Raw genomic sequence first — 27,309 nt, 5'->3', positions numbered from 1 at the left:
TTTTGGAGACAACTAGTTATTGGTTTTAGGGAGCAATTAGGTTTTAAGAACTTTTTTCCCCGTAATAAATACATTTTATATTCACTCAGGCTAGCTTTGTCTAAGACATGTACTCAGCTACAACAACAGGAAACCCCAAGCCAACCACACACAGTGCATAACAGCATCTTAATAGATTCAAAATAACAGATTAAAAATGCCGAAGTGAATCAGAAGAAACCAGTTACTTTAGCTCAAACGTTCAGGAAAGTGCAATCCTCGAGCAATCACTCCAAGAAAGAAGAAAAAGAGAGATTTTTAAAACCTTTTTCCCTGATCACACACACAGAAAGTAATGATGTCGTTTCATTTAGAAAGCGAAGACTGTGTAGCAGCTGCTGCCACAAACCCCCGTTCAAACAGGGAAGGTACCAACAGAAGGACCAACATGCTCCTGAAATTTGAGAGAAATACACAAGCAGGTCTTCTCATATAGGAAACCAGCACACAGTCACGCACACACACAACTGCTTCACGTCAACAAGCTAATAAATACAGGCTTCAGGCCAATGCTACAGTCTTCCCAGCCAAGCAAGTCACACCCACAGAGGTCACAAAGCCCTGCAAACACCAAACTTGTCTTACACAACACAAAACAAAAACAAAGGCAGGATTCATCAGTCTGATAAAGTAACCTTCAGTATCAAAATAAAACGTGCGGTATGAGATGCACCACAATGAGATTAACACCACAATCTAATATTCCTCTTGTTATAGTTCCATATCTGAGTGTCGAAGGGATTTTGGAGAAATAATTTGTGTTACTGCTGCTCTCGCCATCTGTTCAGCACCAGCAGCCAGACATGTTGACACCGCCCGCCCCCAAACGCTCTCTCTCTGAGGACTCCTTCACATAACGCTGTAATCAGTGCCACTGGCACAAGGACAGCAGCTAGAAATGAGGCGCAATAGCACGGTGTGAGTGAATCTAAAAAACTGTGTCTGTGTGTGCAGCACAGATCGTGGCCTTCAGCTCCAACAAAGGGACACAAGCTGCCCGCTCTATGAGCGCATTATAATCTCTGTGTGGGGAAAAAAAAAAAGTAAAATCTCACAGTTGTTGCTTCTTCCTTCAGAGAGGACAGAGTGTATAGCATTGAAAAAATGGAAACGTCAATAAAATTAAATCTAATCTGGTAAATGGGCTGGTTCTTATATAGAGCTTTTCTACTCTGAGAACTCAAAGAGCTTTTTATAAAGCTTCACTCATTCACACCAGCACGTTTTTTCTATGCTTTTCCTATCCAGGTGCTTTCTATCCAGCATTGACACACATTCATGGATGCATGAGAGAGCAACTTGGGGTTAGTATCTTGCCCAAGTATATTTAACCGGAGCAGACGGGGATTGAACCACCAACCTTCCGATTAGTAGGTGACCTGCTCTGCCTCCTGAAATACTGACTGAAACGTGCTGAAAAGTCTGCTTAAATTTTCAGTGTGCGTTTTTTTGATTTGTCGAGTCACCTAACCTGTTGTTTTTGTCCACCGCGAGGCTCTCTCCTCCGGGAATCAGCTCCTTGACTTCTGTCATTCCGTAGTTCTCCCTGGTGATCTAAGACATGAGCACAACAAACAGACTCACTGTGAAGTTTTTTTACATTGCAAAAGTGCACAAGCCACACAAGATAATTGCAGCTTTATTTTTTTAACATTTTAAAGCTAAAGAAGTCCTGTGATGCTCCAGTTTTGTTTTGTTTCCAAACACCAAAACCAACTCTCAGCTAAACCCACACACACACATATTTTCCTCTGCAGTCAAAGACTGTTTTAGGCCCTTCTTCTGTATCACAGACCTTTACAACCAAGGATCCCTTAACATGTGCTGTACTTCATTTTCAGTCAACCCCACATTGTAGAAGCCAGAGGATCAATTCAATTCTGTCTTATTTATATAGCATCAAATCAGTCGTCTCAAGGCTCTTTATATTGTAAGGTAAAGACCCTAGTGCCTGTGTGGCACATAGATTAAAATGTATGTCCATCAATTACAGAGACTCCTGATCCAAACTCGTTATGTATATAAAGCACACGTGTCCACAATATCAATTTCTTCCATTCTAACCTCTCCATCACCACCATGAGGGAGACCAACGAGCCATCAAAGGACATCAGGGACAAGATTGTAGACCTGCACAAGGCTGGAATGGGCCACAAGACCATTAGCAAGAAGCTTGGAGAGAAGGTGACAATGCTGGTGTGATTATTTGGAAATGCAAGAAATATAAACTGATCACCATGAAAAGCCTGCCCTATGGGATGAGGGTGATGCATCACCCCAAAACTGGCAGACAGGACCAAGGACACCATTGGTAATATGCTACGTTGTAATGAACTGAAAATCTTTCACCACCTATGAAGTGTTCAAGATGGCACATGTAAAGGCCAGTCTTAAGTTTGCCAATGAGCATCTAAACGATTCAGAGAAGGCTTGGGAGAAAATGCTGCGGTTAGACAAAACCAAAAATCTGACTCTTTAACATCAACTTGACTTGAAATACGAGATTCTTTGAGTATGAACACCATCCACGTAGTCAAGCAGGGAGGTAAAACCATTATGCTTTGGGGCTGTTTTTCTGCTAAGGACAGGACGACTTCAACACCATGAGGGGTCAACTCAAGTGTTCAGGTCAACTCATAAAACATCAGCTAAGTTAGCAACAACAATGCTAAATTGGCCACAGGTGTGATAATGAGTGCGAGTGGTTTTCTGTCACTCTTTGTTATCCCTGCAATTCACTGGTGACCTGTCCAGGGTCTAACCTCTCCTTCCACCCTATGACAGCTGGGATACCGACAGCCCACATTAATGGACAGATTAAGTAAGAACGAACGGTCGTGAGTCATTCTGTATCGTAGAACTTCAAGGAACATATTAACAATAAATAAAATAAAGAATAACACCAGCCTTTTTCACACACGTGGCATAAAAATCAACAAATAGTTACACTTACAGCAAAGTTGAGAAGAAACGTCTCCTCCACGTCACTTCCTTCGTAGTCTAAAAGCTGTTGTAAACTCCTGGAGAAAAAGAAATCAACTCATAAAAACCAACACAGAAAATTCAAACTGCCATTTGATCAGTAGACAGAAGCAAAACAAGGAAAGTTAAAACTGTATTATGGTGTTACACACAGTGTTCTAGTCACTGCTTAGAGCTGTAGTAATACAGAACTTGTCAGTAACACCTGCAGCTCTTTGGTGTTATACTTGTATTTAACTCTCAACTCTATCCACGTTTGACCTTTACATTGAAAAAACAGGGATCAGCCGTGCTGCTCCAGCAGCTCCGTAGATGAAACAAATCGTGAACACAGGCTCTGTCAGATTAGAGGTGAATTATTAATAATAGGAAATGACTCACAGGGAGTGTTGTGTTAGTTTTCCTGAAAAGAAAATGCTAGATGTTATAACCACCAATAACAGGAAGGACAAATGGGCTGCCAACGGAAATGCTAATTAGCCAAAGGGGATATATTATTATTGTTTTGCAATTTGACCCGAGTTACTCGGCTGAGGTCACAGTACAAAGAAAATATCAAACAATGTTTATTCAGAAAGCAGAGCTGGTGTCTGCTTCTTATCTGTGTGTTGTCTCCAATGTGCTGCCTTTAGCCTGTTGAAGCTGAACGGCTCAAAAAGACAGAGAAAATAATAAGAACAAACATTTTAAGATGTAGTGTCCTTTAAGATGGTGTTGTCTCGAGAGCAACAGGCTGCTGCAGCCCGTACGTATCGGTAATCACATTCAATGGATAATCGCAAAATCACTAGTTGACTGGAGACAATTAGGCTGAACGGAAATGCTGACCGTTCCTGCTCTAAATTCAATGAAGTGGCAAACAATCTCACTGCTACTCTGAAAAGCAAAAACACTGGTTATGTAAACAAGTGGCACACGGATTTGACATCCGGGTGCAGATTTGATCCTAACCCGATGAAGGTAAACATCCTTCTAAAGGAGGACTATTTCAAGTCGCTGGCCCAAGGCTGAGATATCATCATCACTTTACTCTGACAGCCCTGGGTGTCCAGACTTTCTTCTCTTCTTGCTAATAGGTTAAAATTAATGGAGTCATAATCTTCTTTTTTTTCCAGGCATTTTTTTAAATCATTGCACCAATTTATTTCTTTGTTTCTGTGGGACAGTAAAGCCCCCAGATTGGGACTTTCTTTATTGGAACAATTTACACGTTTTATATATCGGTCTTCACATATTCATACATTTATCGACCGGCTTCACTCGCCTGAGTTACTATGGTGTAGACTTGAGATTCAATCTCGCTCATCCTTTTCTTCATCTGCCTCTCTAATCTACTCTCCATCACCTATTAGGGCAAGATTTATTAAACAGAGTAAAACAGGATCTGAGTGCATTCACCAAATAGTGCTAACAGGTGTGGTTAGTTTTACAGGTGATTTAGAAAAATACACAAAAACCCAAAACTGTAAACTTGGTGCTTGATTTAAACATTCTCCTCCTTATATTTTGCACCTTAACTCCCAGAAATACAAATGCTACACAGTCAGTCGCAAAAATCTGTGAGTTCCCTCCTCTTACGCGCAATCTTAGGATTCAGTCTCAGTTTGAAGTCTCATTTTAAGTCTACAATGCCATTATTGAAAAAAATCCTGTGTTTGCCACGTGCTCTTACTTATCTCTCCTATCTTCTGTGACATAATCGAGGCATTCAAGTTATTTTATTGTCCCATTTATTTCTTTATTTCCAGATTAGATTCTGTGCCAGGTTACAACTTACACTATTTAAGATATAGAATCCACTTTCCAGGTCTTATTTATCAAGAACTTATCCCAACATTATGGACCAATGTGCCAGATGTCATGCCTTACCTTGTTTTTCTTTTGCTTCAGACTGCATAATTTTTTATGGAAGGTTTTAGGAACCCAATAACTAACTGACCGCTTTCATTGCAATATTTGGGGGTTCCACTTGTTCCCCAAACATACCTTGCTTGCATGCAAACATCACTTTTGGTGAGATCTTTCTTCCTATTGTTTGTGTAGGTCCTCAGTCATTCAGGTTGTGGTAGAAGGATCTTGAAAAAGAACTTGACTTAAGTTTTGAAGACCTCTCATCTAAGAGGTCTCTTCAGTTGCATCCTATTCCTCTGGAAGTCCACTAATCCCACAGTTATCTCTCTTTATGCTTTAAGGATGTCATGTCATTTCTTAAAACTTAAAGGCTGTTCTGCTAAGTTTGATCAAAAATTGAATTCTTTCATTTATTATTTTAAGTCTTTACCAACTCAGAGTACAGATCAACCCTTATTTATAAATAAATATATAGATTAAAAAATGAATTAAAAATAAATGGTGAGTTGCAATGTGCCATGTTTACCGGGCTTCGGTGGGTGAGAGCTCTTTGAAGTCTTCCAGCGTGGGTGACACCTCGAGCAGCTTCTTGTAGAGAGCCAGGGGGAAGTGGAGGTCCACCACTGTGGCGTTATAGATGGCCAGACCGCAGATGATCCCGATCAGGTGGAACCAGTTCTGCTCTACAAAACACTGGAGATGCACGCAGAAACATTATTTTCCTGTTGCCTTTCTTTTAGCACTTCTCTGTGGCTGAAATCTGAGCAGATTCTTTGGTGGCATCGTGTCAGCTGGCTCAACGTAACTCGACAATTTCTCACATCCCACGAGCTGAAAAATGTTATATGGTACACCAGCAGTAAATTCACACTTACAGAACTATACAAATATGAAAAATGTACCTTTCTTCTTAACTCTAAGGTATCAGAGCTTCTAGGTAAATATGCTATCATAAGGATAGAATAAAGCCAAAATATGGAGATTAAAGTTGTCATTTAAAGCAAACAACTGCCAAAGCTTCTATTACCTCTACAAAATTGTGTAGATGAGTTAGTGAAATCACACTTAAGAATCAGTTTTAGTAACAAGGAAAATTGTTTGTGTTTGTGTGCTAAAAGGGAATTTTTATGATGAGTATAAGGACGCTGAAGAGAAGGGGAAAAAAAGATAAAACTTGGAAGAGTTAGCCAGATTTGTACAAAATGAAAAAACTGGCAATGGACAGATGTGAGGATGTCAATGGTTACATCCTCGTGCAAGAAAGAGATTGTATGTTGTATCACAAGGCACAAAACCACAAGAAAGCTGATCAAGCTGTTTCACTAACTCATCTACACAAGGCAGTCTGTAGAGGCTATGGCAGCCATGACAGTTGTTTGAATTGAAACAAACAGCTGGTCAGTAGATCACCAGTGGGCTTCGTCCAATGATCGCTAAGTATGGGCCTACAAATACACCAACCATTAACCTACAGAATAGTTGAGATCTTCTGGAACAACATAGTGGACCCTGAAACCAACAACACCACCCCTCGAGCGCAACTCGCCACACCAGATCATCTTCTTCCATCTCACTCTATCCCTGACATCCTCCTTTGTCACTCCAACCCTCTGCATGTCCTCCTTCACTACATCCATGAATCTTCTCTGTGGTCTTCCTCTTTTCCTCCTCTCTGGCAACTCCATCTTTAACATCCTTTTTCCAATATTCACTGTCCCTCCTCTGCACATGTCCAAACCATCTCTTGTCTCCACTCAACCTGAGATGTCCCTTTGGTGTACTCATTTCTAATCATGTCCTTCTGTCTCACTCCAAAAGAAAATCTTGACATCATCTAGATTATCACTATGGCTGCAACTCTGTGTTATAATTATGTGCCAGAAAATGAATCTTGGACTATATAAAATAAATGCTACTCTCATGCAAATACCTCTTACTTTTTTACTTAATAATTTTACAAGAGTTAGTTTAAAAAAGGGGGGGAGGGGTGATTTCGACCTTAATTTGAATGACAGAGAGGTGACTGACTGAGCAGAGCTAATATTATGTTGTTTCCAATCTCAGTCAGCATGACGGTCAAGGCTGAGGGACGAGCTCCCTTATAGAGGTGAGTGTTTTGTAAACCTTAGTGTTCCCACTGACATACAGCATCTCTGTGTATAACTGCAGAAACAGCAGCTCTTCTTCTTGGAAAAAACAGCAGCAGTCAAACAACTGCCAGTCCACATTCGGGTAATCCATTATAGGCTGACTGCTCTTTAGTCCAAAAAAAAAAAAAAAACCCAGACAAAAGAACGCTGAAAGGCTTCAAACTAAAAGGAAAAGGTCAGTGGATTTATTGAAACATTGACTTCTCTTGTTGAGCAACAGATATGACTTGTCCATCCTGCGCATGTCAAAGAGACATTATCTCCAAGGGGCAAATTAGGCTGGAGCGTACACAGCCCGCACAAGAGGCTTCAAACCTAAAGCAAGGCTGAGTGCAATTTACACACACAGCACAGGAGCAGTATGCCTACTAATTCTTAAATCTTCTTTCTTTTCTGACGTCACTGAGATCTCATAATATCATTATTAGCCTAAACGCTTTACTTCCCAGAAAACAGCTGAGCTAAAAGCCAACAGCACAGGCTGCTTATTGTCAGCAAGTCCAAATATGTTTCAGTCTGCAGAGTCACAGTATTTTCCCTTTTCTTTCAGAGGTAGAAAAAAAAGTGGACCACTGTATGCAGCTTTCAGCTTTGTGACTGAAATGCAGTAACCCCTGTAAAACATGGATTAGCTGTGCTACACTGTTGTGCATTAGGAATTAACAGATGATTTTAGTTCATATCCAAAGTTACTTAAACAGTTGTGTGTTTCTCAATTATCCATAAACGAAATAAATAAATAAGCTGTCTCTGATCTGTCTCAGATGTTTTAAAACACAGTCTCCGGATTAAGTATCATTTTTCTTCTGGATAACCATCTCAAAAGATGAAGTTTCCTATTTGAAGACATTGCAACTACTCATTCATTAAAACCTGTTCACAGCAGGTGCAGCAGTTGGAAAAGAGCTTCGTGTTTAACTGTCTGCAGCAGTGTGGCTCACCCTAATGTTTCAAGTTGAAGGTAATATGCTAAAATTAGACTTAATTATATTTAAATATACTCGATAAATACTTTAACATACTAATTCCACTGCCTGTTAACTGTCAACCAGGGAAACTCACTTTATCTGAGAACCAGAGCAGGTTGGACTCTTTGTAATGAGTGAACATCCCGTACACGGGATCCATCAGCTCCTTCAACAGCAGCAGGAAGAACTCTTTAGTTACGCCACCTGCGTCTACAGCCTCCTCTCCATCAAAGATCACCTGGAGGGAGGAAGAAGCAAATGAAAAACAAAAACAAATCTTCGCTTTGTCCTCCGGTGAGGGCAGCCTCTCACCTTGAGTGGTTTCTTGAGGTCCACATCAGAGTACATGGTGAGCTCGCGTAGTGTGTCGCTTACTAAATGGCTCCTACGCACATGGAGCACCAGGTAAGGGTTCCTAGCGAGGTGGGGTTCCAGTGTGAGCAGCATAAAGACATTGTGTAGGTTTGCACCGCTTACTGCCATCTTGGTAACGGACACAGGTGGAGAAAAATGGATAAAACAATGTTCACATGAGAACGAGAACAATTAAGAAACATTTGCTGACACATAAAGTCTGTCAGCAGCGGGTACCTGCATTTGCAGTTCAGCATCAGTTTGCAGCATGGTTGTCTTGGCTTTTGCGTTCAATATGAACGGGTAGGCACATAGGTTTACTGCGGGAAAGTCACTCTGCAGGGAAAACAGAATGAATGCTTAATAAACCATCACCATTTAAATGAATCACATTTATCTATTATGCTTAATAACTGAGTCTTTAATTCAACTACCTGTGAAGGGGATGATCCCACTTTCTAAAAATGAGAGAGAAAGAAAGAAAGAAAGAAAGAAAGAAAGAAAGAAAGAAAGAAAAGTCATCTGATCAAACCTGACACTTGAAAAATAAAAAGACATTTAAAAGTAGAAACGTAGAGATTTTTAACTTCCTTCCAGTGCCCGAGTGTTGTTTATGAAACGAGTGGGCAGCAAGAAGAGACAAACAGACCTGACAAACACAGATGCCTTCCACGGGCATTCACAAATAACTCCACGCTCGAGCAGTGAAACCTATCCCAAACTCAGTACTCACAATCTCAGCTTTACTCAGAAACCATTTGAGGTAGTCTTCCTGGATGTCCACGAGGCTGGTGATGTCTGGGATGTAAAAGCGGTTGTACTCCACGTGTTGTGCCTTCAAGTTTACCTGGTAACATGGAACAAAAACCTGGCTGAGTACAGTACACAGCAGACTACAGATTACCGAGAACCATCTGACCGTGACATAAACACTTCCTTCTTGGATTGTATTGCCGAACAAGCACAGCTGAGAACAGCGAGTGTCATTTGTGTATACCTTGTGGAGCTTTTCCAGCAGCCGAAGAGTGGCAAGAAAATAGTTCTCATAGAACATGGGCACGAGCACTGTCTTGCCTCCAGTTAGCATAAAGACAACAATGCTCTTGTACATGTCGACCATTCGGGTGAACACGCTGCCGTCCACGAAACACCACCAGTTGTCTGCAGAGACACAAAAAGGAGAGGAAAATAAATAACCTCAACCAAATACACCATGATATTTTATGGTGGACTCAAGTAGCACTGAGGTTGTCAGTTTCTTCTATGATGTATTGGAATTTCAGGAATTACACAATAACAATGCTTCTGTTTTAACACTTAAATAATTTAAAGCCACTTCATTAGATACACCTGTTCAACCACTTGTTAACACAAATATCTTATAAGCCAACCACAGGGCAGTAACTAAATGCATTTAGGGATGTACGCAAGTTCAAACTGAGCACTGAATGGGGAAGAAAGATGATTTAAGTGACTCTGGACGTGGCGTGGTTGTTGGTGCTAGATAGGCTGGTGTGAGTATTTCAAAAACTGCTGATATAATTTGAATTTCCCATATAACCATCTTCAGGGTTTACACAAAATAGCCTGAGAAGGAGAAAAAAACTGAGCAGCAGTTCTCTGGGTGAAAATGTTTTGCTGCCAAAGACCAAAGAGCAGAATGGCAAGACTGCTTCGAGCTGACAATAAGGGCTCAGGAACTCAAATAACCACTCGTTACAACCAAGGTATGCAAAAAAGCATCTGTGAACTCACAATATGTCAGACCTGGAAGAAAATGGGCTACAACAGCAGAAGAACACACCCGTTGCTACTCATGAGAGTTAAGAACAGGAAATTGCGACCACAGTTCACACAGGCTCCGACAGAAGACTGTAAACACGTTGCCTGGCCTGATGAGTCTCCATTTCTGCTGTGACATTCAGATGGCAGGGTTCAAATTTGGCATGAACAACATGAAATCGTGGCTCCATCCTACCTTGTATTGACAGTTCAGGCTGGTGGTGTGGGGCACATTTTCTTGGCACACTGTGGGACAGTTAGCACCATTTGAGCATAGTTTAAAGCCCACAGCATACCTGAATACTGTTGCTGATAATGTCCATCCCTTTATGACACAGTGTACTGTCCCTTGTGAGGAAGCAGCAGGATAACGCCACCACGTCACAAATGTCAAATCATCTCATCATTTTTGATCATAGCAGTGAGTTCGCTGCACTCAAATGGACTCCACAGTCCAAATCTCAGAGCACATTTGCGATGTGATGGAATGAGAGATTTGCATCATGGACAAATCTGCAGAAACTGTGTGACATTACCGTGTCAATGAGGACCAAAATCTGAGGAATGTTTCCAGCACCTTGTTAAATCGATGCCATGAAGAATTAAAGCAGTTCTGATAGCAAAAAGGGGTCTAAGGTGTAACTAATAAAATGGCCAGTAAATGTATGTTTGTGTGGCATAGACCAGACATGCATGAACAGTTTTACGCAGCAGTCGGTCACATGTGCAGAGGTGAACAAACCTTTCTCCAGAGCGCTTTTGTCACTTGTCTGTATTATTGCAGCAGCACTATGAATATCTTTGAAAGTGTTAACAGCATTTTATGAAATATCATCCAAATATTTAAAATAAATGCACGAAAGTAATTTTCAGGACCCACCAAGAAAAAAAACAAACATTATTATTAAACTGATTCATGTGACCACAGAGTGAAGACTAAACTAGCAGACCAGCTAGTAACTGACCTTTACCTCTGTTAAAACCCCTAGTTTTCCTCAAATATCAATAGTGAGTTCAAAAATCCATATGAGCCAGGCTCTAATGTTTGAAGATGCTGTGAAAATATTGTTGTCCTGGTGGTGTTTTTTATCTCTCGCTGACGAAGCACACGTAGCACAGATATGGACGAGGATACCGATATATTCTAAACATCAGCGTAAGCTTAACATGGTGGGACATAGCACAGAGTTGCTGAGCTTCACAGTTCTTAGTTATCTCCTAAAGTCAAATCTGAATGACAACCTGGATTCAGTGTGGGCGTGCAAATGTAATACCCAATACTTTGCTGGGGTTGGCATCTAGCCGCAGAATAGCCATTGCTAGGGGTATAGTGAGGCGGATGTAGTTTTTGGAGTCCTGCAGGGCCGGGTACTCTGACAAGATGAGGTAGATCCTCATGGCCTCGACATCAGGAGGGGAGCGTGGCAGCTGAGGGATCAGCAGGCTCTCAAAACTCTTGGTGGCCTAAACAGGAGAGAGAGGACGCAGACGTTACACCCTCTGTTTAGTTACACTGCTCAGAGAAAGAAGATTCATGTTAGAGACAAAATGCAGTCAGAGAATTATTAGGGTTTTACTGTTTGTTTGTTTTTTTTAAAAAAAAGCTGAATGTGATGGGATATTTTTATATTTCCAAACAAGCTGGATGAACGAGGCAGCAGCGATAAAACGTCAGTTGCTAAATTTTGCGAGACGTTATTTAGTGGTTGGGGAAAGAGGCCTCAGCCTGCATCAATCAGACTGAGGCCACTTCAGTCCCAAACATAACATTAGTGCGCCAATGTTAGAAGTCGTCAACCAGTTCTGCATTTTGGATCTGTGGCAGAACTTGATGTACTTTCAAAACATGGATTTTTTTTTTTTTTTTATTTATTCCACCAAATGAATGGTTACAAAGCAAACCCTGCATGTATTAAACCTGCATCATTAAGGAGCCAAAACACGAAGCGTTTCAGACAAAAATCACTTTCTATCACATTCATTGATACCAATTTCTATGAAAATCACTATGGATTTAGACGTTGGTGACCTACATACAAACAATGAGGTTTTAATTTGGAGTGAGCAGCTAATTTTCAGCAGCAACATCTACAGCCAGAGGCACAGGGGTTCATTAGGATTCATGCAGAACTCCTTCAATTCCTGAGATTAACTGTTTGCCACTAAATCTTTCATTGCTTATGAATCCACTTTATGTGTAATAGCTTAAAAAGTAATTGATTAGGTGATTAGAGTAAACCAAAACGTGTATACTATTTTCTTTATTCATGCTTCTTGTCAGATAAAGAAAGTCAGACAACAACAGGAGCCATTATCAAACGCATGCACCACGTGTCCTTAGAGACATACAGTAAACTGGGTTTGGAGGTTAGAAGCAGTACCTGCTCCATGAGTTCAGAGAAAGCTGGTTTGCTCAGAGTCTCAAACAGCATTCTGACAGAGTTGAGATCGATGCCTGGGATCTTTGGGTTGGTTTTGAAATGGGTATCATCACTGAGAGAAAGCAGATAAAGAAAGATATAAGTGAGATCTCAGCAAAGGATAAAAACCAGAGCTCATATTCAGGGTGATAAAGCTTTGATGGAAAGTTGCTTTGGATTAAACACAGGTCTACTCCAAGCTGTCATCCAGCAGGTCAGCTGTGAGTCACCTTTAGGTAGGTGTGATAATACTCACTGCAATATAAGCAATGGTTAAGTATACATGCAGCCTAAATGTATTTAAGTCTATCCCTAAGCAGATCTCTTCTTCTGCCTGGGAGATGATTAGAGTGAGAACCAGTTGATAAACACACTCACTGCTTCGCCTTAAACAACCCTCAACATATCACTGACACTGAGCATTAAAGATTTATCTATCTGTAAATGCCATCTTCCTTCCCTATAGGCACAACAAGACAAATACTGACTGACACAGTGGACTGATCCCTAACGGCAACTATTTACAGCACTCAGTCAGATCAAACGTGATCCTGTGGAGACTGTTTGTCAAAGAGCAAACACTGCTGCAGATGGTGCAGCGGTTTGTGCTACAAAACTACTGAGTCACAGCAATGACCCATTAAATTCAGAGAACTCTCTGAGCTTAAAGCACCATCTGAGCAGTTTTGGGTCCCAACTGTGATGCTAATACTTCCTGTACATGGATGTGCTCTGAACAACTGCAGCAAATCCCACAGCTGTACCTAATAAAAGGAGATACAAATACAGTTTTTATGGCTACATTTTTGTTGGGAAGGTTTTCATGTTATTAACTAAGGCAGCAACTAACATTTATTCCCATTTAGTCAGTCAATTAGTACAAGTCTGTCCCTCCTGTATTTCATATGCACTACTTACTTACTTTATGATGGATGTTACTATTTGTTTTACCTCCTGGGGCATTTCAGTTTTTGAAAGATTAATTTTTCACGCATGTGTCGGTGAGGCCTTTTTTCCCAACCCAGTAACCTCCACAGCTCATTCCCAGGACGCGATAAGTATCTGCTGATTAGTTTGTCCTACATACGTCATGATGTCAACACACAGGTTGATGGACTCACACAGATCTCGCTAACCAAACAGATAGCATCTTTCCCAGGCCTGACAATCAGCTGGATAAGATGATATGCATTGATGATTTGAGGGTATTTGACAGAGAAAGTACATCTTTGTGAGTTGATCACACAGCATGCGTTTCCTTACTTAACTTCATTCATGGCACACACCTGAAGGGCTTAAGAAGTTACTCTGTGATGAATCTACACTAATAAAACGCTAACAGATCCTTCTTGTTTCCTTTTTTTTAAAACCTTTGTTGGGGACTGTGGTGCCCTTTTTTTGTCCTAAAATACTGGGAGAGTTTCTGTGGCAACATTCAGTGGAAAAACTGCAGTTTTGATGTCGAGCGCGACTGCAGTTTGTGCCATCTGTCACCTGCCTGAACCAAGGCCAAAGATCCTGAGCATGTGCTATTTTTGGCTCAGCACAGTAGCGATACAGACGTGGCACACGTGCAGCACATAATTGTACTAACTATTTTAAATATGTCGTGCCTGTCTAGCATAAATCAGAGTCACATTTTCAACCTGCAGAAATGAAACACTTCTTCTAATAATAACAACACAGACAGTGACGGAGAACGAAGAATAAAATATCTGGTCATAACTTGCCAGATGGTATGCATGCATCCAAGGTTTGTTTGGCAAATACTGACTAAATCCTGCACTATTAAGGTGGGAACTTAAACATTTTTATCACCTCTTAATTATTTCAGCTCTTCTTTACACTTCGCATTTTGGTGCTATATCTTATTAACTGTTAAATGTTTGTTTCTTTTTTCCTCCTCAAGGTCACCACTATCTTCTTTTTCTTAAAGGTGAAAATAAAATTACTAGTCTGACTAAAGTAAAAGTAGCAAAATCTAATTTATATGAAGTACTTTTTCTAAAGAAAAACTATCTTGTCTATGTAGATTCACTAATACTCTTAGCACTGTAAGCTTTTAGAAAAGCTCTTAGAAAAATGTAAGCTCAGTGGTGTTTTGTCTTCCACTGAAGGTTTTTGCATTAATACATGCAACCGTGCTCCAATATAAAACAAGTCCTGACTGCACTATTTGTGTATTTCTCATATTGATGCAGGTGAGGTCTATGCACCTTTGGTCCAAGAAGCTGGCATTCCAGCACGCCGTCGAGGACAGCTGAACTATGACGTCACTGTAAACGAAACACACATTACAATGAAAATGTAACAAGGGGAGACTTTCCAATGATTAAAGTGAATTAAGCTCTGTGTGTATTTGTGTAAACCAATTATATATGAGTCTACATTCTATCTTATAATCTAAGATATCTGACACAATACCCTTTTATCGTTGGCTTACTTTGTGACGCTAGAGTCTGTGTTGTACATCAGTTTCAGCCTCAACGAATTCAAACTTTCATAACTGATTGGTGAGAGACTTTTGCCAATATTAATCACTCTGAAGTCTTCCGAGGGGACAGAGGTCTGTAGAGGGGAAGACAGAGAACACATAACACCACTGTTACAAACACAGAAGACTGTTTGCTTTGGTCCTTTGCAGTCTGTGTGGCAAAGTTTGATCTGGGTTGCGTCGACAAAATAAAGAGGCCAGATCGAAATGTTTTGGCTAAGCGCTTTACATCTTCATCAGCCTACGTTCCTGACAGTTTGCTTGAAAATTACATTTTTTTTTTACCAGATAAAGGCTCCAAATACAGAGTTCCATCAACTGAACTGGTTAAAGCTGAGACATTAACGCCACCCTGTGGTGAAACACTAAACCTAAGTAACACAGACATGATTGCTTGGAGTTTTTGGATGTGATTGCTTAGAATTATACAGCGTGCTGCAGGAAACTAAGAAGCATATGTGTGTCACATACGGTTAATCATTTTTTAATTCCTGATGGTTTTTAGAGTACATCTTTGATTTTCAGTTTCACATTTCTCTATATCTTTAACATGAAAATAAATAACAAAGCATTTATTCATGAAAATTCAAACAAACAATAACAATGGTAAAACTGGAAGTAAGTATATATTTTTAATAAAAAATGTGATATTTTAGTTTTAATCTTTATGAAATCACATACCTGCTCATTAGAGTACAATAAGAAACTATGGTCTCCTCCACAGATGATTTTGGTCACGGTATACTGTTTTGATTCTAATTAAGAAACATAAAAAAAGAGATAGGCACTGAACATAATAACAGGGAATAAAATATATATATTTCACACTGTAAAGCACTTTAAACTGCATGTGTCTGTAATGATTCCTCACCTTGAGAAAAAAGATGATACACAGTAATGAAGGATAAAGAATAATACACTGTGGAAGCATAAAGCAATCATAAAGCATTTGGCTCAAAAGCTCTTCTTTGTGCTATTTCAATTTGATATAAATGGCAGAATAAGCTGTGTTCTTGCCGTCTGCTTACAATATTTTTTTTTTTTTTTTAAATCTCTGCTGTGACTCACACCCCCTAGCCTACATTACAAGCAGATTGCAGGATGATTTCTGGTAAATCCAACAGAAGACACTGCTGTCCATTACAAGCTGTTTTGGCTGAATACCAACTATCCTCTTGGTTGTTTTGGCAACAGCAACTGGAGCCAAATCAGAAATACCTCCGCAAGACAGTGAAGCAGCAGAGTCTAGCTGGACACTAACAAAGCCCACTGTATCGTTATCAGTCTGTTCTTTCTGTTTTAAGACTTTGTAAATTCTCTCAAAGTTCTCCATTGTCTTCAAGAAAAAAATCGGAAACAAGGTTACCAGGACCATAATGGTTAGGCCAAATAAAACTGTAACATTCACAGCTACCTGCCTGGATTTCCACTGCAGTTACCAGTAAAGGCACAAACAGGAAACATGTCTAACAAACGTGAGAAGTGGGAATGAGGCACTTTTAAAAAGGCGTTCGGTCACAAGCATATAGGGACTGATCGGCAAGTCCTCTGCTTACCTCTTCTATGGAATTTTCCAGTCAGGAAACTGGCCTTGACAGGAAATGGGCTTCTGGCATCCCCCAGTATTCCTGTTCCCAGCTGGCCATGGCTGTTACAACCAAACGCATATACCACGCCAGAGGAAGGCACGAACGCCAACGTGTGGTGCCTGGCAAAAGGAAAAACCACGAAATGAAGAAACTCAGAAAAGTAAATTCACCACTTTGATAGTTACACATTTACAGCATTAGATATGCAGTTAACATTATCAAAGGTACCTTACAGCTCTCTGATTTAACATGTTCAGTTTAGATCGGTTGTTTTTGCAGCAGATATTTTTTAATTATTACTAATGTTTATATTTTTTTTTAATTTGGATTCTCAAAGAGAAGTTTTGTTCTAACGGTCAAGAGGACAAAAGAAATAACTGAGCAAAAAAAGATGCAACAAATGTCTGTGGCTGGAAGCAAAACAATCAAAGCTATTAACATTTAAGGTACAAGGTAACTTTCTATAAGTCTTTTCAGTATTCCTTTCCCATCAGATGTGGAGAAATAAACAAAAAACACACACCATACAAGAGAGTTAAAACTGCGGCTTTCTGAGAGTCAAAAAAAAGTTTAAGCTTCATAAACACAGACTTTACTCCAGTGTTGTTTTACTTGGTTGGATGAGATTGTATGGGTATAACCAACGAAAGTCCTCTGTAGGTTTATCAGAGACAGTACCTGCCACAGGTGATTTGGGACACCTCGGTGCCCATGAGCTCCAGCACTCGTCTAGGTAAAAGCTCACTATTGGTGGAGCCGTGACCCAGCTGACCCCACGAGCCATCACCAAACGTAAACAAGCCGCCATCCTGCCGGGAAGAGTAAACACACTGACTTTTTCCGTGCTTTTTTCCATTTAAGAGGGAAACTTTATGCATAGTCTTGCACTAAATCACTTATGGCACACATTAGGTGGTAGATTAAGATAAGATAGGGTTAGACCGTGTGGCTGTAATAAGACTCAGTTTTTAACTCTGTATTAACAGAGTGTTGTGTAAAATAATATAAATCTCTTGCACCAGCTAAACAAGAACGACCTAACAAAACAAGACTTTATAATATCTGGTTGCATAATATCTGTTACTAGAAATGGCCAAAATTAAACATGCATATGTAAAGCATGTACAACACAGTTAAATATAAATCATACCTTTGTCAAGGCTGCTGTATGTTCATCTCCACAGCTGATGTAAACAACTTTCTGAGATCTCAAAAATTTAATGTGGCATGGGACGGCACGATCTGTGGAAGGCGACAACACACAAGCGAGTCCACACTGTTAAATACTTCAACCAGATGAGTCCACTCAAATTAAGAAGATGGTGGAAAACACTTAAAGTTTTGCATTCTGATTTAGCACCACAATGGCAACTAAACTAAATGTGGATATGTTAATTAATTAAATTATTAAATTATTTAATATTGAGGATCATTTCCATGAAATGTTAATAAATAGATCTCTTCTCCAAAATGGTGACCTCTAACTACTCATAACACAAAAAATGAGCGTGAGAGTGATCAAGTACGTTGCCATTGTTCCACAGACAATGGCAACAATACCGTTTTGCGGTAGATTTGCTGCTGTTGTCCTGTGGCCTGACCCAGTATTGGCCAAACTTTAAATGTCAGGTAGACATCTAAAGTTTGACTCTACAACACTTTGGTATCCGGAGGAGTTCATGGTCAACTCCATGACTCCAAGGTGCCCAAATCATCACCCCTCCACCACCGTGCTGACAGATGGTATGAGGTGTTTATGCTGACATGCTGTGTTTAATTTTTCCACATGGTGCTGTGCATTATGGCCAAACATCTGCAAACATTGTCATAATGATAAATGGTAAATGAACTCGTTCTTATATAGTGCTTTTCTACTCTAGCTGACCACTAAAGCACTTTATACAACATGCCTCATTCACACATTCACATCCATCCTATGCTTAAGTGTGTTTTATGTGACATTCACAGACACTCACAATAGAAATAGAAGCTTCCTATTAGTAGATGACCTGCTCTACCTCCTAAACTACAGCCACCCCAACGGCCTCATCTGTCCAAAGGACTTTATTCAAGAAGTCTTGCAATTTTCTCAGATGCAACTTTTCAAACCTAAGCTGTGCTGTCATGTTATTTTTAGAGAGAACAGGCTTCCTCCTGGTAACCCTTCCAAATAAGCCACACTTGTTCAGACCATTTCTATTTGTACCATCATGAACTTTACAATTACCTGCTAACAGAGGCCTCTAGAGTCTGAGATGTAGCTGCTGGGTTGTTTGCAGTTTCTCTATGTATTGCTCAGTCTGCTCTTGGGTGAATTTGCTGAGACGTCCTTTTCCAGGGAAGATTGTGGCATTGTGATAACACGTGAATGCTTCAGATCAGAAACTGCCAAAACGTCTGCTTTGATAGCGGTACTCACACTTGACAGTCATTATTAATTATTAATAGTACCTAGCTGTTACTTAACCTCTAAAATATTATCAAAAGAGTACAGGTGTACTTAGTTTTTCACAACACCATGTGGAGTCCTGTGAAAACCTTTTCTTTTTTATTTCAAACGCGAATAAATTGATAAAAATGTGAGACACAATATTACGTAAAGATTTATATAATTTGTATGAAGCTCTACACTCTGCATTATATCATATAACAGTCGCCGTTCTTTCTAACCAGGTGATTATTACCTTGTTTATCATTAAGGCCCAGTTGTCCAGCTCTGTTTTTGCCCCAGCCAAATACAGCTCCAGACAATGACAGGGCAAAACTGTGGTCTCCTCCTGCCGTTATTTGTGCCAAAGGAATTCCTGCCAGAGACTTTAGAGGATGAGGGAACAGCTTGCTGGGCTCTCCTTTCCCCAACCCGAGCTGCCCGCTGGTGTTCTGGCCCCATGTGAACAGCTGGCCATCTGAGAGGAAAAACGCACATCATGAACTTTACCTTACATCAACACCAATAATGAACACAAAATACAGGGCAGATGTCTGTTTTATAGAGTGGCTATATTTAGAGCTCTTACAGGGTGTGGCTCAGACCTACATATTGCCAAAACATCAACAACACCAAATGCTTTCATTTATAGCCAAACTTGAATCAAGTCAAAGCTTACACCAAACATAAATAAATAAACAACTTTTCAGGCTGACAGATAAATCACAGACCCCATTATCCTGTTAGTATTAATACATAAAGCTATGTGTGTTTAGCCCCAAGAAGCTGTGGTTCAACATCTGATCACATTTCTTTGGACAAAAAACAGTCAATTTAAAATCTCCCATAATGCAAAACCATTGCATTTTCTCAAACTATGCTCTCCTCCCTTTGCAATCACATATTTTAATGAAAATATTATGTCTTGAGTCCTAGTCATGCTAACCTTGATGCTGATGGTTGACACTTTGTTGCTACATTGATAAACACACACTTGTTCTCCATCATTACTGCCTGGTGATTGCTCGTAAAACAGCCTTGACCATGTGCAAGTTTCACTCAGATCTGACCAAGACTGTTAAAGGATTAACGCTTCTAGTGAACTGTGGACGAGCGGATAGATGAGCTAAAATTTGCATGAAGTGAATTTAAGAATTTATGGGGGTTTTCTGATGCCATACATTTCAGTTCGATTGGACACAGTTGGGATCCAACATTCAGATTGTGAACAGTGATGAGGTGTTATAAAGAAATCGTCTTTCACACCTCTAGAAAGTGCGATGCAGTGCTGATTCCCACACATTACTTGAGAGATGCGATGGTCACACAGTCTTTTGACCAACCTAGGATAAATATAAAAAGAAAGAAAAACATTTGTTTATCAAGCCAAAAATACACATTACAAACATTTCTTGTTTAAGTAGATGATGCATGAAAAGGCTGGGAATTCCAAATAATGTCAAACCTGATGTCTATTGTCTTAGCTGATTATAGGCCAATCACAACCTTCCTAACCTGCCTTTTTCAAAAAGTAGTTGTAAAACAGCTAGCTAATCATCTGCAGAGAAATTGCTTATTTTAAAAGTTTCAGTCAGGTTTTAGAATGCATCACATTACAGAGACAGCTTTAGTGTAGGTTACAGATGGTTTTCTTATGGCCACTGATGGTAGATTCCTGTCTGTGCTTCTTCTAAACCTCAGTGCAATGAGGTTCGATGACCATAATTTAATTACAGCGATTAGAGCATGCTGTAGCTATTCAAGGTGGTTCAAATCATATCTATCTAATAGACTTTTTACTTGGTATTTAACTTTTATTTATACAGGTAGCCCCATTGAGACTCAGCATCTCATTTACAAGAGAGATCTAATTCAGACAAACTTCGTAAAATTATAACACTTCAATTTGTTCATGTTAATTGGGAGTTCTCTTTACACACAAAGGTGAATTATGGAGTTCTGCAGGGTTCCACACTAGAACCAGTTCTGTTTATATTATACATGCTTCCCTTAGGCCAGGGGTGTTCAAATCCAGTCCTCGAGAGCTACTGTCGCTCTCCTTCTTCCGACACACCTGAACCAAATGAATGACTTGTTACCAGGCCTTTGCCAAACTTGATGGCATGCTGAAGGGGTAATTCAATCATTTGATTCAGCTGTGTTGGAGTAGGGATGGATCTAAAAGCCGCAGCTCTTGAGGACTGGAGTTGGACACCCCTGCCTTAGGCGGTATCATTAGAAGGCAAAACATATATTTTCACTCCTATGCAGATGATGCCCAACTTTATCTATCCATGAAGCCAGAAAACACACACAACTTAGTGAAACTGCAAGAATCTCTGAAAGACAAAGACCTGGATGACCTATAATTCCTAAATTCCGCTACAAACTGAGGTTAGCATACGTGGCCCTAAAAAAAAAAAATCTTAGAAATATGTTACTATGTGCTTACCCTAAATGGGATTACCTTGGCCTCCAGTAACACTGTGAGGAACCTTGGAGTCATTTTGACCAGGATATGTTTTTCCAATGCACACACTAAGCAAATATATATAACTGCTTTCTTCCTTTCGTGCAATCTCTTTTTCAGTATCACTGAAAACTAGTATTTATTACTTCTACGATGCAGTATGGTAATTATTGATGTCCTAAAAACTCACTGAAAAGCTTTCAGCTTATCCAAAATGCTGCAGCACGAGTACTGACAGGGACTAGAGAGAGCATATTTCACCCATACTGGCTTCTCTTCACTGGCTCCCTTTTAAATCCATAATAATCGGGTCCCATTTTATGTTAAAGACCTCATAGTACCGCATCACCACAATAGAACACTTTGCTCTCAGACTGCAGGCTTACTTTTAATTCCTAGAGTAGTTAAAAGTAGAATGGGAGGAAGAGCCTTCAGTTTTCAGGCCCCTCTTTTGTGGAACCAGCTTCTAGTTTGGATTTTGGAGACAGACAGCCACTTTCCTTTTCAGATTAGGCTTAAAACTTTGCTTTTTAATCAAACTTATAGTTAGGGCTTGATCCAGTGACCCTGAATCCTCCCTTAGTTATGCTGCAATAGGCCTAGTCGGCTGGAGGCTTCCATGATGTACTGAGTGTTTTTTTTCCCTTACCATGTGTTTTTACATTAATCTTCATTAAATCATTAGTTATTAATAATTTCTTGCGCTCTTCCACAATGTGTCTTTCTCATGTTTTCCTTCCCTTACCCCCAACTGGTCGAGCCAGATGGCCGCCCCTCCCTGAACCTGCTTCTGTTTGAGGTTTCTTCCTGTTAAAAGGGAGTTTTTCCTTCCCACTGTCACAAAAGCGCTTGCTCATAGGGGGTCATCTGATTATTGGGATTTTCACTGTATTATTGTAGGGTCTTTCTCTTACAATACAAAGTGTCTTGAGGCATCTATTGTTGTGACTGGGTGCTATATAAATAAAACTAAGTTGAACTAAATTATGAAAGGCTGCTGCATACAAAATACTGACTATTAAACTATCTCGCTGAGTATATGTTTACATGGGGCTTCTTCTCCTCCACTATAACACTGAGGTCAGTCTGAGTAACCGATAGATTAACAATGAAGATGTCACTGTAGTTTTTCTTTCTTTTTAATAATGATTTTGTGAGCATATAGATATAAATATATTTCTGATATATCTATTTAGTCTTAGTCTCTTTTGTCTGCTTTCTTCCCCTCATTAACTTTCAGTAAATTGTCTATTAAAAATAAAATTGTTTGTCAGGGCACTAATTGCTTATTCTAGAAAATGTTTTTGCAAACCACTTATTACAGTAAAATCCCATTTTCCCAGTATTTGCATGTGAAAGACTTACAGGAAGTCTATGACTAACAGTTTTCAAATAGGCTCTGATAAACCTGTCTACGTCTGCACGCTCTATGGACACACTTAGCTGTGGCAGTGGCCAGATGTACACTGTACAAGTAGGTGCTAGGCTGCTGGTAAGTACTGTAAGTTTTCCTACTGGCATGTGTAATTCTGTGTGGCCAGGCTAAACCCTTCTTCCTATAAACTACACGGGCACCTGGGAATTCGAACAGTCGTCTCTGTGGTCCCCAGTCCCAGCTGTCCCCCATCACCAGCTCCCCAGGCAAACAGTTGACCCTGTTCATTCACTGCCATCGAATGGCCCCGACCGCATGACACCATCGCAATCTTTTGGGTATCCAGAGCCCCAACAACCTCTGTGAAGAGATGACAGGTCTACAGTAGAGGTCTTTTCATTACTTTTACTCTTTACCCATTTGTTTTTCAGTTATAAGTCTAAATATTTTAAACTACATGCTATTTATTATATAAGTATTTATTGTACACAATAATACAACAGATCCAAGAAACATAATATACACATTTCTTTTGAAAATAGTATATTATTAACTGCACTGAGAAATACTGTGTTGAAGCACGTGCAAAAAGGATGTGTGGGCGAGACTTTGCAGTTGGTGTGGGTGGTATTCTGCTAAGGACCAATTAAGGGTTAGCTGCTTTAGACAAATTGAAAACACAAAATAGTTGATAATGTGGTTTCCAGTGAGGTAAGACTATAGCATTTAATCAACAGTCAACATTTTTTAAGCTTGTTAAAAAGATTCAATAACATAAACATAAAATGATAAAGGCCTTATAACAAAAATATAATTATGCCAAGTTGGCCCAGCTTGTTACACAACCTGTGAGATAACATCTCAGAATTTATGCAGTGTATCTAACTAAAGATGTGGATGGACATACTTCAAACAAATCTGTGTATGTTTTTTAAGGTCCAGCAATTCTTGTATTTGTTCAGGGCTGTTACAAGTTCACCCACATGCCAAAACAAAGAACATGTAGAACACATTTCCACCCACATAATACCAACACAGACCCATCATGTCTGCAGTCACTAGCATTTTAGGAAAAATGCCCAAAATGCGGGAACAGGAATCCTTTCTGTTTCATGTCAAACTCACCTAATGATGCCCAATTCCAGCATACAGTCATGCTGCTGTTACATGAGTGTCTGTGCTTTATAAATCCTCAGTCATCCTGCTTCCACATCAGATAAAAACACAACAGCCACTGAAGCTGCTAATACTTGCAAAAGACATTTCACTGCATGCTCAGTCTTTGTAACAAAGCATCAGGGTATTTTTCTTCTCCCATATAAAATATTATTGGTGTCCACTAAAGAGCTTTTGGCTTATACCAAAGGAAAATAACCAGGTCTGTGATTTCTTTAAGTTTTTTGAAAGTGGAGTTTAATTTATTCCAGTTTAAAATGAATTATTATTTATCAAATGGCTGAGAGAAAAAAAACTTTATATAAAACTTTCTATTATTTGAGGCAAAACATAAAATAGACTCTTTAACTCAAACAACTATGTGCAGACCATTCTTGCTTGTGTGCCTAATCGCTCATCATAGATAAGTGTTAACCTTGGTTATGTGCAACTAAGTCAGCCAAACATCACTAACAGCCCAGAATTTCACCATCAGCCCATGCCCATTTGTATAACTACTTTAATTGATTAGCACTTTTATTTAAATGTAAAAGATGCAAAATAAAAAGCTAGGTTTTTAATACATAACTCCACTATAGTTGAAGAACAGAATACAATTTGACTTTTTTATTAGACCATCAATTCACCCCCTGCTTGTGCAGCCAAACACAGACAAAGACAAATCATGCCAAATCAGGCCAAATTCAGGCACATGCTCAAACATACTTGCTATGTTGTTCACCAGGGTGGTCCAATCTGGTGTTTCCAATTTAGAGCTTACCTGGGGAAGTCCCTGCTTTGTCATGACCCAGCTGTCCCCAGCTGTTAGAGCCACATGTGTACACACTGCCATCATACATAAGAAACACAGAGTGTTGTCCTCCACAGGCGACCTCTTTCAATCCCCTGCCACTAAACACATGACAGTTCCTCGGCTCAAACACAGGGTTCTTCTCCACACCAATACCCAACTGCCCATCCTTGGCATTCCCCCAGCACAGCATGTTGGTGAAGGGAGAGGAAATGAGCACCGATGTGAAGAGGCAAAGAGCTGACAGCCAGATGGAGGAAGACTATAATGATCAAGCTCGAGAGCAGGCCCGCTTTCGCCTCTTCATGTAAATTCCAACCCTAGAAGCAAAAGAAACAGCGTGATTATGCATATTTCTTCATAAGGAGCTGATTACTTTGCTCCATATGTGAACTCTTGACAGTTTTTCAATTAGGGAACAAGGACGGGCTCGGAGGTTGCTGTGGGTGTGTGTGACAGTGATGTAAGCATGATGACAGAGGAACAGGCAGTGTATTTAAATAAACCCTGTCAGTGTAATCCTGGCTTAAGCAGCTCCAAGCAGTCCCGCCTTAATGTCCAGCCTCTTCTAGCACAATAATGTTACCAACTGAGTAAGCCGGAAAATACACAAAAGAGAAACGGGCCAATAGAGAGTATGCTTTACCTCACAATGTCCCAAAAACGTGACTTTTAAATATTATACATTTTCACTGTTTAAGGTGTAAATCGTAACTGGGATAAACGCCATATAAATATTTTTATTAATACTATGAGTTATATCATTACAAGTATAACCTATATTACAACCCTGCAAAAACTAAACTGAATCACCTCTGAAAAAGGTGAAAAAACAGCTGTGATGAGAGGATGCGGGCACATGTATTACAAAGCACTAATTTACCTGGGAGGGTGGAGGAAAATATAGGGAATGGACCAAAAGCCCAGGGTGACCATCCTTATCGCAGTTAGTAAACATTAAATAAATATTAGCTATACATTATAGCTTTGTTTAGCATGCTATAGCACACCAGTCTTGGCTGTGAGTTGCTCCCGTGTATTACCAGTGGGCTATTATTATTATTATCTAAACACTGGTAGCTCGATGTAAGATACGCTTAGCTGTATATTTAGCTGTATTTTAAGTGTCAGCGGCTGCTTTATCGTTTGTGAGGACCAGCACGTTAAGTCAGGTTAGCTTCCTGACCCGTGCTGTGTGTACACTACAAACACATCCTGCAGCAGTGGCTAAATGTCCCCTCTGACATTACCTGAGTAAGTTTGTTAGCGAGCCTGACAAACCACGCAAGCCGTTATAGTTAATAGCTAACTAACGTTCGCAGGCTAAAACAGCGCTGGCTGTCAGTCTTATAGCTAAAAAACAGAGACCCGCTGGTTAGCCGATGAACACAACCTAAGCACAGCGGCGCTGTTTTACAGCTGGGTGGTGCAAAATTAAAACAGTGTGTTTACCTTGACAGATGCATTCTGAATTTGGGCGACTGGTTTCGGTTCATCAGCCCAGAAAACAAACGAGGAAGTGCCACAGCTGCTTACGTCACTAGACGTTATGGGCAGGAGACAATGTGATTGGTCCGCCGAGCAAGGGGCTCTACCAATGGCTGTGTCCGAATTGGTGAATGCCTACTAGCGTAACAACAAAGTCCGTGAACATTAAATCTATTGGTGTGGCTATTTTATTTTCCCAATATCAATATCAAGCTCTTAATTTTAATATCTGAATCATGTCAGCATCCCGTCAACCTAAGTCTTTTAAGTGTTATGTTTCACGTTTGTGTTAGGTATTGGGAGGTCCTGTGATGTTTTTTAATGTGAGTGAAGTTGCCCCCCCCCCGCCCCACCTTCTTCAAATCCAACAAAAGTGGTATCAAACGTTTGTGCTACGTTTGTGCTGGTTTGTGCTGCAAAAATTTTCGTTTGTGCTGCTATCATTTTAAAGATATTAATAAAAATTTCTAGAGGTCATCAGAGGTCAACCAGCCCCCCCCCCCCACACACACACACACACACACACACATACACATTAAGTAAATCAAACAAAACTGGTGTCAATCAACTGTGCTACGTTTGTGCTGGTTTGTGCTACTAAAATTGTTGTTTGTGTTGCTTCTGTTTTAAAGATATTAATGAAAATGTAAAGGTCAAAAAGTCAGCAGTCAGCTGAGACTGAAGAAGTCACTTGGATGAGTGGCGAAATGTTTCTCCCACTGAAAATGTCCAGATGAACAGAATCAACCTTTTGGGATTTACTTACCTGGATGATTAAGCACGCATCGAGACATTATTTTATTAATATTTTTAAAATGATAGCAGCACAAACGAAACTTTTTGCAGCACAAACGTTTGATACCACTTTTGTTGGATTTGAAGAAGGTGGGGGGGCCAACTTCACTTTTTGACTTGTTCATACATTTCTTGAAAAAGCATTTCCTCCCTTTCTC

The 27,309-nt window shown here is 39.9% G+C and overlaps 1 protein-coding gene across 4 annotated transcripts in view; it reads right to left on the bottom strand.

The window, feature by feature from the left end:
* herc3 (HECT and RLD domain containing E3 ubiquitin protein ligase 3) overlaps positions 1–26,437 on the bottom strand; it is a 39,486-nt gene extending 13,049 nt beyond the window's left edge. The window contains exons 1-22 of one of the 4 annotated variants that reach the window (XR_014874505.1): positions 26,321–26,437; positions 24,839–25,188; positions 23,103–23,262; positions 20,324–20,400; positions 19,314–19,535; positions 17,780–17,871; positions 17,308–17,438; positions 16,597–16,748; positions 15,722–15,795; positions 14,990–15,114; positions 14,763–14,822; positions 12,508–12,619; positions 11,401–11,590; positions 9,342–9,505; positions 9,078–9,191; positions 8,779–8,802; positions 8,582–8,680; positions 8,303–8,473; positions 8,085–8,228; positions 5,399–5,565; positions 2,993–3,059; positions 1–1,593 (exon numbers count right to left, since the gene is read on the bottom strand). Coding sequence is in view for 3 of the 4 variants with exons in the window: in XM_085162344.1 (XP_085018470.1) it covers positions 1,511–1,593; positions 2,993–3,059; positions 5,399–5,565; positions 8,085–8,228; positions 8,303–8,473; positions 8,582–8,680; positions 8,779–8,802; positions 9,078–9,191; positions 9,342–9,505; positions 11,401–11,590; positions 12,508–12,619; positions 14,763–14,822; positions 14,990–15,114; positions 15,722–15,795; positions 16,597–16,748; positions 17,308–17,438; positions 17,780–17,871; positions 19,314–19,535; positions 20,324–20,400; positions 23,103–23,262; positions 24,839–25,061 (2,651 nt within the window). In the remaining variant the exon portion in view is untranslated. Of the gene's footprint in view, positions 1,594–2,992; positions 3,060–5,398; positions 5,566–8,084; positions 8,229–8,302; positions 8,474–8,581; positions 8,681–8,778; positions 8,803–9,077; positions 9,192–9,341; positions 9,506–11,400; positions 11,591–12,507; positions 12,620–14,762; positions 14,823–14,989; positions 15,115–15,721; positions 15,796–16,596; positions 16,749–17,307; positions 17,439–17,779; positions 17,872–19,313; positions 19,536–20,323; positions 20,401–23,102; positions 23,263–24,838; positions 25,189–26,320 lie in introns of those variants that run through there. The other 3 variants (XM_085162344.1, XM_085162345.1, XM_085162346.1) reach the window with 3 other exon arrangements.
* Between the last annotated feature and the right edge of the window lie 872 nt (positions 26,438–27,309).

This window comes from Neolamprologus multifasciatus, chromosome 6 (genome assembly GCF_963576455.1).
Source record: "Neolamprologus multifasciatus chromosome 6, fNeoMul1.2, whole genome shotgun sequence".
In the NCBI taxonomy this organism is placed as follows: Eukaryota; Metazoa; Chordata; class Actinopteri; order Cichliformes; family Cichlidae; genus Neolamprologus; species Neolamprologus multifasciatus.
Note: the sequence above shows the minus strand (reverse complement) of the source record. Positions and strands in the feature narration are given on the sequence as shown.